General features: G+C 40.1%; 1 protein-coding gene across 8 annotated transcripts in view; it reads right to left on the reverse strand.

Annotated features, from left to right (window-relative positions):
* The window catches only part of tnr (tenascin R (restrictin, janusin)), a 188,452-nt gene that overhangs the window by 41,553 nt on the left and 134,262 nt on the right, over nucleotides 1-12,637 (reverse strand). For 7 of the 8 annotated variants that reach the window (XM_079652471.1, XM_079652465.1, XM_079652464.1 and 4 more), the window contains 7 exons: nucleotides 9,930-10,108; nucleotides 9,501-9,591; nucleotides 8,906-9,006; nucleotides 6,480-6,582; nucleotides 5,605-5,694; nucleotides 3,539-3,672; nucleotides 3,236-3,365 (listed from right to left, as the gene is read on the reverse strand). In XM_079652471.1, the coding sequence (XP_079508597.1) occupies nucleotides 3,236-3,365; nucleotides 3,539-3,672; nucleotides 5,605-5,694; nucleotides 6,480-6,582; nucleotides 8,906-9,006; nucleotides 9,501-9,591; nucleotides 9,930-10,108 (828 nt within the window). The remainder of the gene's footprint in view (nucleotides 1-3,235; nucleotides 3,366-3,538; nucleotides 3,673-5,604; nucleotides 5,695-6,479; nucleotides 6,583-8,905; nucleotides 9,007-9,500; nucleotides 9,592-9,929; nucleotides 10,109-12,637) is intronic. The other variant, XM_079652470.1, reaches the window with a different exon arrangement.

Below are 12,637 nucleotides of genomic sequence, written 5' to 3' on the forward strand. Positions count from 1 at the left end.
ACACTTTAGTAGATTAGGAGGTTCGTGCCTGATTAAATGAAATTCCCTTCAGGCATTCCTGAGATATCATTTTCAAGAGAATAAACGGACTTCAGTTCACAGTGACTTTGGCCTTTGACCACTACATTCTAATCAGTGCATCCTTGGGTCGAAGTAGAGGTTTGTGCCAAATTGAAGAAATTCCCTCAAGGTGGTTGTGAAATATCGAGTTCACGAAAATGTAGATGTCTACATCCAGGAAGTAGTGGAGTTCATATTAACTGACAAAGGGACCAACTGAAATAGAAATAGTGCTCCAACTGCAGCCTGGGATATATTTGTAATCACAGTTTAAGATCAAATCTATGTTAAATATTTTCCCTGTAATGAGAGCACCTGAGCGGTGAACAGATGTTTCCAAATATGTTGACGTGAACAGTGGAGGAGTATGTGACAGGTAGTTAATTATTTTCCCTCTGATTCTCTTCATCTGTCATTTTAAGATTCTGTCATCTCTCCTCTCCAGATGGTTGGAGTGGTGTTGCCTTAAAAAGCCACAGATAAAAAATGATGATGAGTGCGATGATGATGATGGTTTTGAAGGTCAGAGTGAAGAAGCAAAGAGATGATGATGGTGATGAAAGGTGAAGAAAAGAATGACAAATCTTGCATGCCTATCATTATTTTAGCATCCTTTGTGCAACTGAAAATCACATCAAGCCAAATAAACAAAAGGGTGGGTAGATTGTAGGGCTGTCCCGAATACCATCTTTCGGGCTCCGGATATTCGATAGTAATCAGCAGCGAATAATCGAATATTCGGCCCGCGCGCGGGGGGGGGGGGGGGGGGGGCGTAGTAATCAGCAGCGAACCGCTTCAACACGTGTCTTTTCGGTTTATTCACGGCATTCATTTTGTTATTCTACAGTATTGTTGTTCTATAGTTATTTGTTAATGTATACAACCCAATTTGTGTTCTTTGAAATTGTAAAGGATATTGCATTGTGTTTGTTACTTTCGTCGCAGTTGTATATGTCGAAAGAGCAACTTCCAGGTTAAAGACACCAGTGAATAAATGTGTAGGAAAATGATGAATACACTAGATTTTCAAAAAAATATACAGAAATATATACTACAGTGACATCTGGCGTCGTTTTTGTAAGAAATGTTCACTTCCGCATAAAAAAGCCTCGGCACGTGACCTCCCGTGTGTGACGTAACACGGGGGACACAAGGGGGAGAGCGGCCGGTGTAACGTTTTAATAAACATGGATCCCAATGCTAGTTTCGAGACAGAAGAAGTTGAACATGAATATTCGAATGCATATGACGGACCACAACCTTATAATTATGAGCCTGCTAGGCGTCCAAGAGACCAGGAGCAGCCAAGGATTAGAAGAAATAACGGCCATCGGAGAGAAATTGAGCTGTGGTGTGTGGAGAACCAGTGGAGAACTGGGCAGCTATCTTGGTGAGTGACCGGCGTTAGCTACAGAATGTTAGCTAACGTTACATCACAACCTTGTAAAGTTAGCTATCATATATCAGGCTATAACTAAAGTAGCATTGATAATATAGTAACGTTACTGGCAGGGCTGTTGATACTGATCCATAACAGAATAGGGGGGGGGGGGAGAGAGAGAAGTAATACGGTTTCCTGATAAAGCTGTGGAGAGTATGTGCTGCAGGGAGGTGGATGCACAACGCACCCAGGAACGAACGCTAGCTGGTATTTGTGCAACCTGCACAAACACAATACTGCACCATGATTACAAATGATGAAATACAATGTAAAACTACCGAAAAATACCAGCTCGTTAAAACACAACCGCTCTACTCAACGCAACTCTACTATACCCGCGGTCAGAGAGCGGAGATGTGTCCCCTGCGTGATGTAATATGTCGCGTTTGACGTATGACCTTAAAAAAAAGCCGTTTTTAAGAGCAGAGCTCAAAATTGCTCCTTTCCCTCTGAATTCCTGCCCTTATGTATCGTAAAACATATCAAATCCTGCATTCACTTTTTTAATTGTAATTTTCAAGCAAGTTTAAGCATAAATGTAGAATAAATAAAAACCTGCAAGATGCTCTTTAAGTGTAATTTGGCTTGGCTTCCTATTTTGTATGGACATGCTTTTATTTTGAAGGAGAGTTAGCGCTGTTGACAGGGAGTTGTTGTTGCTATGGAAACAACGTGACGGAGATTAACGGCGAAAAAGTTATATCTACATATAAAGATGGATAAAGTAAACGATAAAGTGTATGGTTAAATGTTAGCACCCCCCGAAGAGGCACAAGCTCTTACGTTGATATTGGAGTTTTCAATAAATAAAATAAATAAAAAAACGAATATCCGAAGAACAAAATTGAAACCCGAATAGTACTCCAACGAACAAATATATGGATATTCGGGTACAGCCCTAGTAGATTGAGAGCAATCCGACACATAGTTGGAGGGATGCACACACGTCTGGGGAAAAGAGAACTTGGTTGTGATTGAAATTATCAGAGAAAGAGGAAACATCAAGCTGAGAAAGAGGAAGAGCGTGGCAAGCTGACACTAACGAGTGTGACAGAAAAAGCTGAGAGCACCACACACATTAAGACGAAAAACAGAGGTGCAATCAGGGAACACTCGTAACACGCTCATTAGCTTACGTAAATAATTAAGTGCTGCTAATCGCTTCTTCAGAGTATTATGAGGTCCCTCCATTTTCTTTTAGTGTGACTCACCTTACCTGCTGCCTCACTTTAGTCCATTATAGACACCGTTCAACTTCATTACGCGCCACCGTTGTTAAAACCGTTCTCCAGCTCCGTGCAGTAATGGGCTGATCTTTCATTTCTTCATCTGAGCCGAGAAAACACTCTAGAGTAAATGTCTCTTAGCTTTGCCTGATAATTGAGAGGATTCAAGTGACTCAAATCTTGATATGCCACAAAAGTGTATATAGCACTGTAGCAAAGACAAAGGTTTCCTCACATGCCACTGCAGCAGGTAAATCAGCTGCTCATATTTGTATGCCAGACACTTTGAATTGTAAACACTGAGTCAGTGGTACGTTACCTAAATAATTCCTGACTTTTATTAACTAAGAGATTTCTTTGGTGGCAGGTGTGCTGAATGTTTTACCTGACACAGTCACCTCTGTATTTGGCAGGTGCTTTATTATTGGCTTCAAGGAAAACACAACTGCTCTACTTATACGACACTGTGTACCTGTTTGAGTATGTACAAGTTGAGTATTCTCCATACCAGTGAAGGCATCTATAGTGGCTGCAGTGCTCTGCTGTCTTCCTCTTCTCGCTGCCACAGTGATGCTGTACTCAGTCCCCGGCTCAAGGTCGGTCAGAGTGGTGGTGGTAACATCTTTAGGCACAGTCAGCTGAAAAGAAAGACACAGTTAAGCATTAATTCAATAGGATTTCTTCAGACACAAAAGGTCAGAGTCACATTGGTCCTTGGATGATTGTTGACCCATCTATGTACAGTATTATTCAAAGTATGTTTAATGTTTGATCTATTATTCACGAGGTATTTGTCTGTCCTTTTCCTTACCTCAGTAGAGGCACCAGACGAGGATGTGAAGGTGACCTTGTAATGGTCGATGGGACCCTGGACCAAGCCCCACACCAGAGTGATGGTGTTGTCTGTAGAAGCCGTCACAGTGAGATCCATGGGCACGTCCAGACCTGATAGTGAGGAGACAAGATTTCAGGTCAAACAAATTAAGATCTTTTCATTTGGAGAAAATAAAAAAAAGGTTATTTGTGCAATTTAAATGATGCCTTTAATTCGTTTTTAACATTTATTTTACCCTCCTTTTGTTTGGGCGACCTCAAAAAGTTATAACAACAGTAGGTACACAAAGTTTGATTTGAACTCTCTGTTGATTTACTTAAAAGTTATAATCTCATGTTATGTTGTAGGATGTTTTCTGTTTATTGCTACACTGTCCGAGCCTTTTGTGTTTACAACTGTAAAACTATTTCTAAGACACTGATGTTTCAGTCCCCTCTTTCGTTTTAGAAAAAACAATCATATCTCAAATGTGCATGCCTCCCCATCCTGCTAATGAGAAAGTCCAGACGTTGTTTCATGTCACATCCTTACATTTTCCTCAAATAAATTGAGTTGATTGAAACCTTTGTTTTGTTTACATTTCAGCTATCTGCCCCCAACGTTTTAGCTAGTTGTTCTTTGGTGCAGGCAGCACTGACAGAAAAACAGGACTGTTGCTGATTCAAATGTTGCTTACTCCTCCTTATTATCATAATCATCCCACATTCTGTGTTTAATCTTCTTGTTTTTGTTCTGGTTTTAAGATTGTCTTTTTATTTCCTGCAGCAATGACCCAACTCGCCCACCGGATCATCAATGTTTAATTCTCCTCTAGTGCAAATGTTTTTGGAGATTATTGTCAAACTGATTTTTGAAGGGTAAAGTAAGACTGAAAGTACTTCGATTGAAGCCACTGATAATGGAAATTATGCTTTTAGCTTTCAGCAACATGAGCACTGCTGCATGCTGGCCAGAGAGGTGTTGTTGTCATATTATTTAAAGCGTTTTGAGAAAGATGTGATAGCTATACTGCACCTTTAAAGTTCAAAGAGTTGGATAGAAAGTGCTTGTTCGTAAAATTGAGGTATAATTTCGTAAAGTGCAAAATACCTTCAGCCATTAAAATGATTGCAACTGGAGGGAAGATGTGCTTGACATTCAACATGATGGGAAAGATTAGCAAAGCACCTTCACCCACTAACATTTTAACAGAAGGTTAAATGTTTTTTAAAAGACAGAAAAAACACAATAAAAATTCAAATAGCTTATAATGATATGAGACAACGAGGGCCATTAGCAGTCAATGCTATGCATTATCACAGCCTTAAAATGCTGTAATGAGAACTTTAGCCCCAGCAGGTTTTATAGAACATCACCTAGAATAGCACACGTCTTGCTTAATTTCACTAAAGTGGCTTTAAATGGTTGGCACAGGAGCACTGACCCACAGCAGGAACTGAACATTACAAGTATAATAGCAAAGCAGATGCTGTGAAGCCGGTATTTCTACAAAGCCACTGTGATCCACTTACAAGAAAGTGCCACCCTCAAAAAGACCATTTGAACATCATTTACTCACTGAACGTGTCTTTGTCCTAGAAATCCTAGATTTATTTTCTTTTATGACTCTACAGTGACGGTATAGACCAAAAACGTATAGTCTTTAATGAAATAGCAGACAGGTTTTAAAATAGCAAAACTATATGAAAAGTACAGTTTACAAACTCTCACACCACTGTTGCAGAACAATAATGATAAATAAGTTTTATTTCTCCAATTTGCTCACTACTAAACACGTACATTTTCTCCATGTTTATACTGCACAAGTCGTGTGAAACTTGCTTAACTGATGTTCCAATTTCTGGATTCTCGGTTCACTATGCAGATATGCAAGTAACTCCGTTTTCGACAAAACCTTTAATTACAATTACACCTTGAGTAATTGATATACAAATCAAATTGTATATACAAATGATGTTGTATTTTATAGTAATTTCAAGGGTGAAGTATTCCTATAATCTGTTTTACATACATCAGTGGAGTATAAACAGGGATGGACTCACCTGTCCTGGCATTCATTGTAGCTGGCGTACTCTGGTTGCTATCTTTCATGGCAGAAATACCAATGCCGTACTCTGTGCCTGGCAGCAGGTCTAAGGCACGAAGACAGAGAGGGAATCCGTTACTAATTTAAAATATCATACAGCAAAAATAAACATAACACACACTTGTTTCCCACTCTCCTTCTCAAGCAGAGTGCATGTCAATTAGAATGAGTTTTTCACAACAGCCCAATTAGCTCTACATTGGTGATGAGGTCTGGGTAAATTAACGTACATCAGTATCATTTCTATGAAAAAAACTCTTACAGCATAACTGATCAGTTTCAAATCCATTCAATACATCCACAGTGAGTTTCATAAGTTACAGGAATAAGATAATGAGGAATGGAAATGAGCGTGGAAGTGACAAAGATTATTAGTAGAGAGAAAGTGAGAGTGACAGAGAAGGAATGAGTGTGTCGGCAGCATTGATTGCAATGGCCCAACAAAATAACACAAGGACCTTTGGCTTCTATTCTTATGCTGGCCGTGCCCTTTCCAGGACTGTGGCCTTTCAGAAAAAACATACCAGCTGACCCTTCCTTTCTGACAGCCTTTCAATACGCCCGCAGGACAACAAGCATTTCTACAGATACAATCAGTAGCCCTGTCAGCTGAATGTTAGCTCTGCAGATAATCCTGCCATGTAAAACACACAGGCTCTTCCAGCTTCCTCCGCATACATTAGATGCTCTGAGATAATACTGGAGACATAAGGAAAACACATCGCACTGAGCAAAAGGCCCCTACAGATGTTCCTACATAATTCAATACAAATGAACTACACCACAAATGAAGAAATAAATTAAAGAAAAGAAACAGCGCTTTTTCCTTACCTGTGAGGGTGGTCTTAGTGGTGGCTCCCTCATTGCGTGGTACAATGACTTTATCATACTGGTCTCCTGCTAAAGTGCTGTACACCACCTGGTAGCCCTCCATCTAGATTTAAACATATACGTTGAAACTTTAAGATCACCAACAAAAACGAAACATTTTGAACAAAATGAAGAAAGTACAAGACTATTAACCAATAGTTGGATCACAGAATAAATGAATTATGTTGCATTAGCCCAGCATGACATTAGTCTCTCTGCCGTGGAGGATCATGGGGATGAATACATTTGTAGTTCTACAGTAAGCGGCACGTCTGTTTGTGTAGTTATTAGGGTCGGGCGATTGGATCATGAAGATATCTGCTACCAGTGATTGGCTAAAAACATTGCTTATTGTTTGTATTTTGGCTGATGTTTGTAATTCTATTTTGCTAATTGAAAATTGCAAATTTAGATTTTTAGTCACAGTAAAATGTTTCGGTGACCACTTGAACCCAACACATTTGTTTGCTACATTCTCTGTATTGGCATTTACCAAGCTGACAAAATGCACAAAGACCTGTCGGTGATGATAAAGTGCTCAATTCAACAAGACAGAGCTTAGAGAAATGGAAGGAATAAAAAACCCGCTTTAGGGTGGGTAGTATGCAGGAAGGGTCCGGGGAGCATGGATAAGGTCAAGGGATTAAGGACAAATGAGTTGTTTACACAACAACAGGGCTCGAGCTTAAGGACGTCCCGTCGTCCCGGGGCCGAAAAAAATAGTGTCAGGGAGGATAACAAATAATTTTGGGACGAATTTGGGACGAGAGTTAAAATAAAAAATACCCTGCTAACTCTACTACAAACGGCGATGAAAATGAAATCGACTGCACGTTGTGTGTAGCACACAATTATTAAACCTCCTTGTCAACATAAACACACAAAACATTTAGCAACCCGCGAAACACTCACACACACACACACACATACAGACAGACAGACAGACAGACACACACACACACACACACACATACACATACGTAAGCTGTGCCCATGTGCTGTCAGCCAGCCGCACAGCTGGCTGTGCCCGCGAATTCCTGGCCCGCAAATTCGCGGGTCTATCTACAGTAGGCTATGTACTGAGTGTGTGTATTTCGCGGGTTGAGTGATGTAAAATGACAATGGTATCCCGTGGAGGAATTCTGAAATGTTTTACCGTTACATCACAAAAACGCACGGCCTCTTTATTTACTTACTCCACTTCATCCCCTATGGGTAATAAGGCTGAGATGAGAACCCTCCATCGTATTTAGTCCTTAGCAGTATGCTGCGCCTCTCCCCATGTATGGATGGGTACCGAGCCCCGGTATTAAACGGGCTCCGCCCGGGCCGGAATTATTAAAGACAGTGGTAACGTTAAGCTCCGACGTTATCTGACTTTTTATCGGTACTGGAGACATTTAAAAAATATATGTCATATGTAGTATTGCTACATAAACATTATATCGCAGTTTTAGTTTATCCAACTCCGTTTCTAATATGCAATAAGACTACAACATGCGTCTATGATGTATTTTCGAGCTTTCCAATCCAGACGAGATCTCTCTCTCCCGTCTGTGTGCGAGGGGGCGGGGCAGTTTGTAAAGGTCTCCTGACTGTGTTACAGACTGTCCTCCTGGTTAGTGGTTACTCTGGGTTCTGTCTTCAGGACAGAGTGTTGGATTTTTTTTGATAATTGGATGGGACTTGATTTGATTCAATATTAGTAATTTTCTCGTTTGTGTGTTTGTTTAAATATATACTTGGCCTTTGTCATGTGATTGACTGATTTACTCAAATAAAAAGGTTGATGAATTATCATCTAATGATGTTTTATTTATGTTAAAGGTCACTTTGAATGATTTTAACTAATGATAAGTAGTAGAAAAACTAATATTTTAAATTTGGGACGGTCCACATTAATTTCGGGACGGCTTAGATTGTATTTCGGGACGGTTCCGGGAGGATGGTGAAAAAAGTTAGTCGAGAGCCCTGAATGTATTCAGTTAAATACGGGACACCTACTGTAAGGTTGATTTGAGATCATGTGTAATCTAAGAAGTATTTCAGGTTAGTCCAGTACACATATTTGAATAATGAACATAATCAGAAAAAATAAAAGAGACAAAACATGTGCTTTCAGAAGAGACCATATATCTGTATATTACATTGCAGATGTTTGGCATGAATAGCTTGTGGAGGTATTCAGAATCTTTACTCATTATGTAATTATTATAATATAATTTAAACAAGTTCCTATTCTCTGGGATGTTCTAATATATAACATTGCATTACATTTGATATGCTATTCAAATGTTGTTTTGTCCCTGCGTGTTAGTAACTTAAATTGGCTGAAAAACAAGTCATGAAAATGAAATGCAACGGCTATTCGGTCATCATTTATTTACCTCAGCCTCGCTGTTGTCCCATTCGAGCTCCAGGGAGGTGGAGGTCTTGGACACGAGCCGCAGGTTCTTAGGGGCATCGATCTCTGAGAAGAACGATAAAGCTGACAATGTTGGGGACACTGAGACCAATTCTCAGCGATTGTGAACAAGCAAACATCAGCGGTTTACAAATCAGACACAGACACTGCTGGTGGGCAACTGTTAATTACTACAGTTGATCTGTTTGTATGAATACATTATTTACATCAGTTGCATCACATGTTCATTTGTAACATTGTATGGCTCACTAGTAAGTCAATGCATATTATATTACATACACATAGATGATGTATTACATTTTTTTCATTTTGATGAATTCACTTTTTGTTTGCATTCAAAACAAGAAAGGATAGTGTTTCCACAACAAATCCACAAACTACACACTGCAGCAATAATTACTCTGACCAGATGTTCACTACTATACGCAATACAGATAAACGTTATGTTTTACATTAGGCCATATGTCATAGACTTTTCTATCCTCAGAGGCAGGCCAGGATCCCACACACACAAACACACACTACTATCACCACATCTGCTTGCTGTCAGACCTCACCAGTAGTAAATTCAGTGGAAATAGATCCGCTCTCATTTCCTCTACGCACTCCGCTCACAGAAACCTCGTAACGCGAGCCAGGACGCAGAACCTGTGAAACAAAAACAAAAAACAGGGACAGTTAGGCCCGTTTAATCTCTTTGCATGGCTTTTCTCATTTGTTTTATGTTTAATCTCCAGACACAGACGGCTGGCAGACTCTGGGAATAAATAATATTACCAAGCATGACAACAGTACACACACAACATAGCACTTGTGAGTACAAAGTAATAACACCAAAGCCAACCATGAACCCAAAGATAAATGGTTTAAGTTGTGAGGACGAGCTTTTCTGTCCACAGATGGCAGGTGAGTCCACATGATGTGTGTGTATGATGAGATCTGTGACACCACAATGTGATACATTGCACACACACCACACCACTCACCTGCAGGGAGTATTGACTGAGCGTTGGCTGGAGGCGGAAGGTGGTCCGTGGACCCTCTCCTCCCACCAGACCGTATCGTAACACGATCTGATCAATCTTTGCCTTCGGTGGTGTCCACTCCACGAACGCTACGGTGTCTGACACATCCCGCACAATCAGCTGAGTGGGGCCATCAATCACTGCATACAGAAAAAGGAGGAAAGAAGCAGAATTATCGACTGTCCTGTTGCTCGCTTTGCCAACCTTTCCATCTATTGCTGCACTTTTATTTTACTTGGTCGATTTATTGTTTTCAAAATGTACAGTCTTTTTAATTTGACCTGATTTTTTGGTTGGATTCAAAAACGTTCGTAGGTGGAGATGCCACCAACAATTATTTAATATGGTAAATACAATTTAAGAAAATCGTCAAAAGTCTGTGAAGCATAAGGTGATGTCTATAAATTGCTTGTTTTGTCCAAAACACACTCCAGAAACCCCAACATATTTCATATGTTTGCCATCACATAAGACAGTTCTTCTTAGTCTTTTTGGCTTGTAACACATACAAAAATAACCACACGTGCCAAAAATCCTTAAAATATTTAATATTTTATCTTCTTAGATTGTCTAATTTGAATACCATTTTTGTGAACATACTGTACATCAAGAAACAACTTTTTTTTTATTTGTCTTAAAATATCTAATTTTCTTTCATAGATTAAAATCAAATTCATTCTTAGTTGTTAAATGTTGTCTAACCACAAGCAGCTTAAAATATGGTACTGTTAAATTATGTTTGAACTGAACAAAATCAAAAGATAGAATTAATACAATTGGTAATTTGACCAAATGATTGAAGCCAACTTTTGATTTGAACACATTTCAGTCAGTCTATAAGGAAGAGATGAAAGTTCATGTTAATACTGCTACAAGCCAATGCATTGGTAGATTGGTTATCAGGAAAAGCTGTTCGTTGACAGCCAAGCATGTACTGTAGAGCTTATCAGACCCAACACACGCGAGACAATAGGCTTTATCTCTGCAAGGTGTAAAACATAAGCCGCGATTAAAGTCTTTCTATGCCGATTGCTGGAAAACAGCACATACTAGGTGTTAAGAACTTAAACACATTTCAAAAGAAGTTAGCTCCCCGTGTCGAAGAAACACAAAACCCTCCTCCACAATAAGGTGGTGTTTCTCAGAGGGGAGCCCAATCTGGACCGGTGCTTTGTTATGTTGATTCATAGGACTTTGCTAGTCATGAAATAGCAATAACAAACGTCATGTGCAAGTATAGGGTGATCCATGCACAACTGTAACTGGTACTACCATAGGCCCAAAATATATGATGAAATGTGTGGCCGTAACATAAACTCTCTGGCTTTATGGTTTAAACACTCAGTTCTTGTTCACTAATGAGTGTAGGAAAAGCTTTCGATTCGCCTACAGAACAAACGGGTCCACAGACGACGCCATAGCCCTCACCATCCACACTGCCCTCTCACGCCTGGACCAGAGGAACACTTACAGGACTGTCTCAGAAAATTAGAATATTGTGATAAAGTTCTTTATTTTCTGTAATGCAATTAAAAAAACAAAAATGTCATACATTCTGGATTCATTACAAATCAACTGAAATATTGCAAGCCTTTTATTATTTTAATATTGCTGATTATGGCATACAGCTTAAGAAAACTCAAAAATCCTATCTCAAAAAATTAGAATAGTTCCTCAGACCAAGTAAAAAAAAAAGATTTATAACAGCAAAACACAATCAAACATTTGAAAATGTCCATTAATGCACTCAGTACTTGGTTGGGAATCCTTTTGCACGGATTACTGCATCAATGCGGCGTGGCATGGAGGCAATCAGCCTGTGGCATTGCTGAGGTGTTATGGATGCCCAGGATGCTTCAATAGCGGCCTTTAGCTCATTAGCATTGTTGGGTCTGGTGTCTTTCAGCTTCTTCTTCACAATACCCCACATATTCTCTATGGGGTTCAGGTCAGGGGAATTTGCAGGCCAATCGAGGACAGTAATGCCATGGTCAGTACACCAGTTACTGGTGGTTTTGGCACTGTGGGCAGGTGCCAGATCATGCTGGAAAATGAATTCCTCATCTCCATAGAGCTTTTCAGCAGACGGAAGCATGTAGTGCTCTAAAATCTCTTGGTACACAGCTGCATTTACTCTGGGCTTGATGAAACACAGTGGACCAACACCAGCAGCTGACATGGCTCCCCAAACCATCGCTGACTGTGGGAACTTCACACTGGATTTCAAGCAACTTGGATTTTGCTCCTCTCCAGCCTTTCTCCAGACTCTGGCGCCTTGACTTCCAAATGAAATACAAAACTTGCTTTCGTCTGAAAAGAGGACTTTGGACCACTGTGCAACTGTCCAGTGCTTCTTTTCCTTAGCCCAAGTCAGACGCCTCTTCCGTTGTCTTGAGTTCAGAAGTGGCTTGACCATGGGAATACGGCTATTGTAGCCCATTTCCCGGACACGTCTGTGAACAGTGACTTTTGATACCTGGACTCCAGCTTCAGTCCACTGTCTTTGAAGCTCCCCCAAATTCTGGAAGCGACTCTTCTTCACAATGCTGTTAAGGCTGCGGTCATCTCTCTTGGTTGTGCAGCGTTTCCTGCCACATTTCCCCCTTCCAACAGACTTTTTGTGGATGTGCTTTGAAACTGCACTCTGTGAACAGCTTGCTCTTTGAGAA

The sequence above is a fragment of the Notothenia rossii genome (genome assembly GCF_949606895.1).
Source record: "Notothenia rossii genome assembly, chromosome: 9".
Classification (NCBI taxonomy): domain Eukaryota; kingdom Metazoa; phylum Chordata; class Actinopteri; order Perciformes; family Nototheniidae; genus Notothenia; species Notothenia rossii.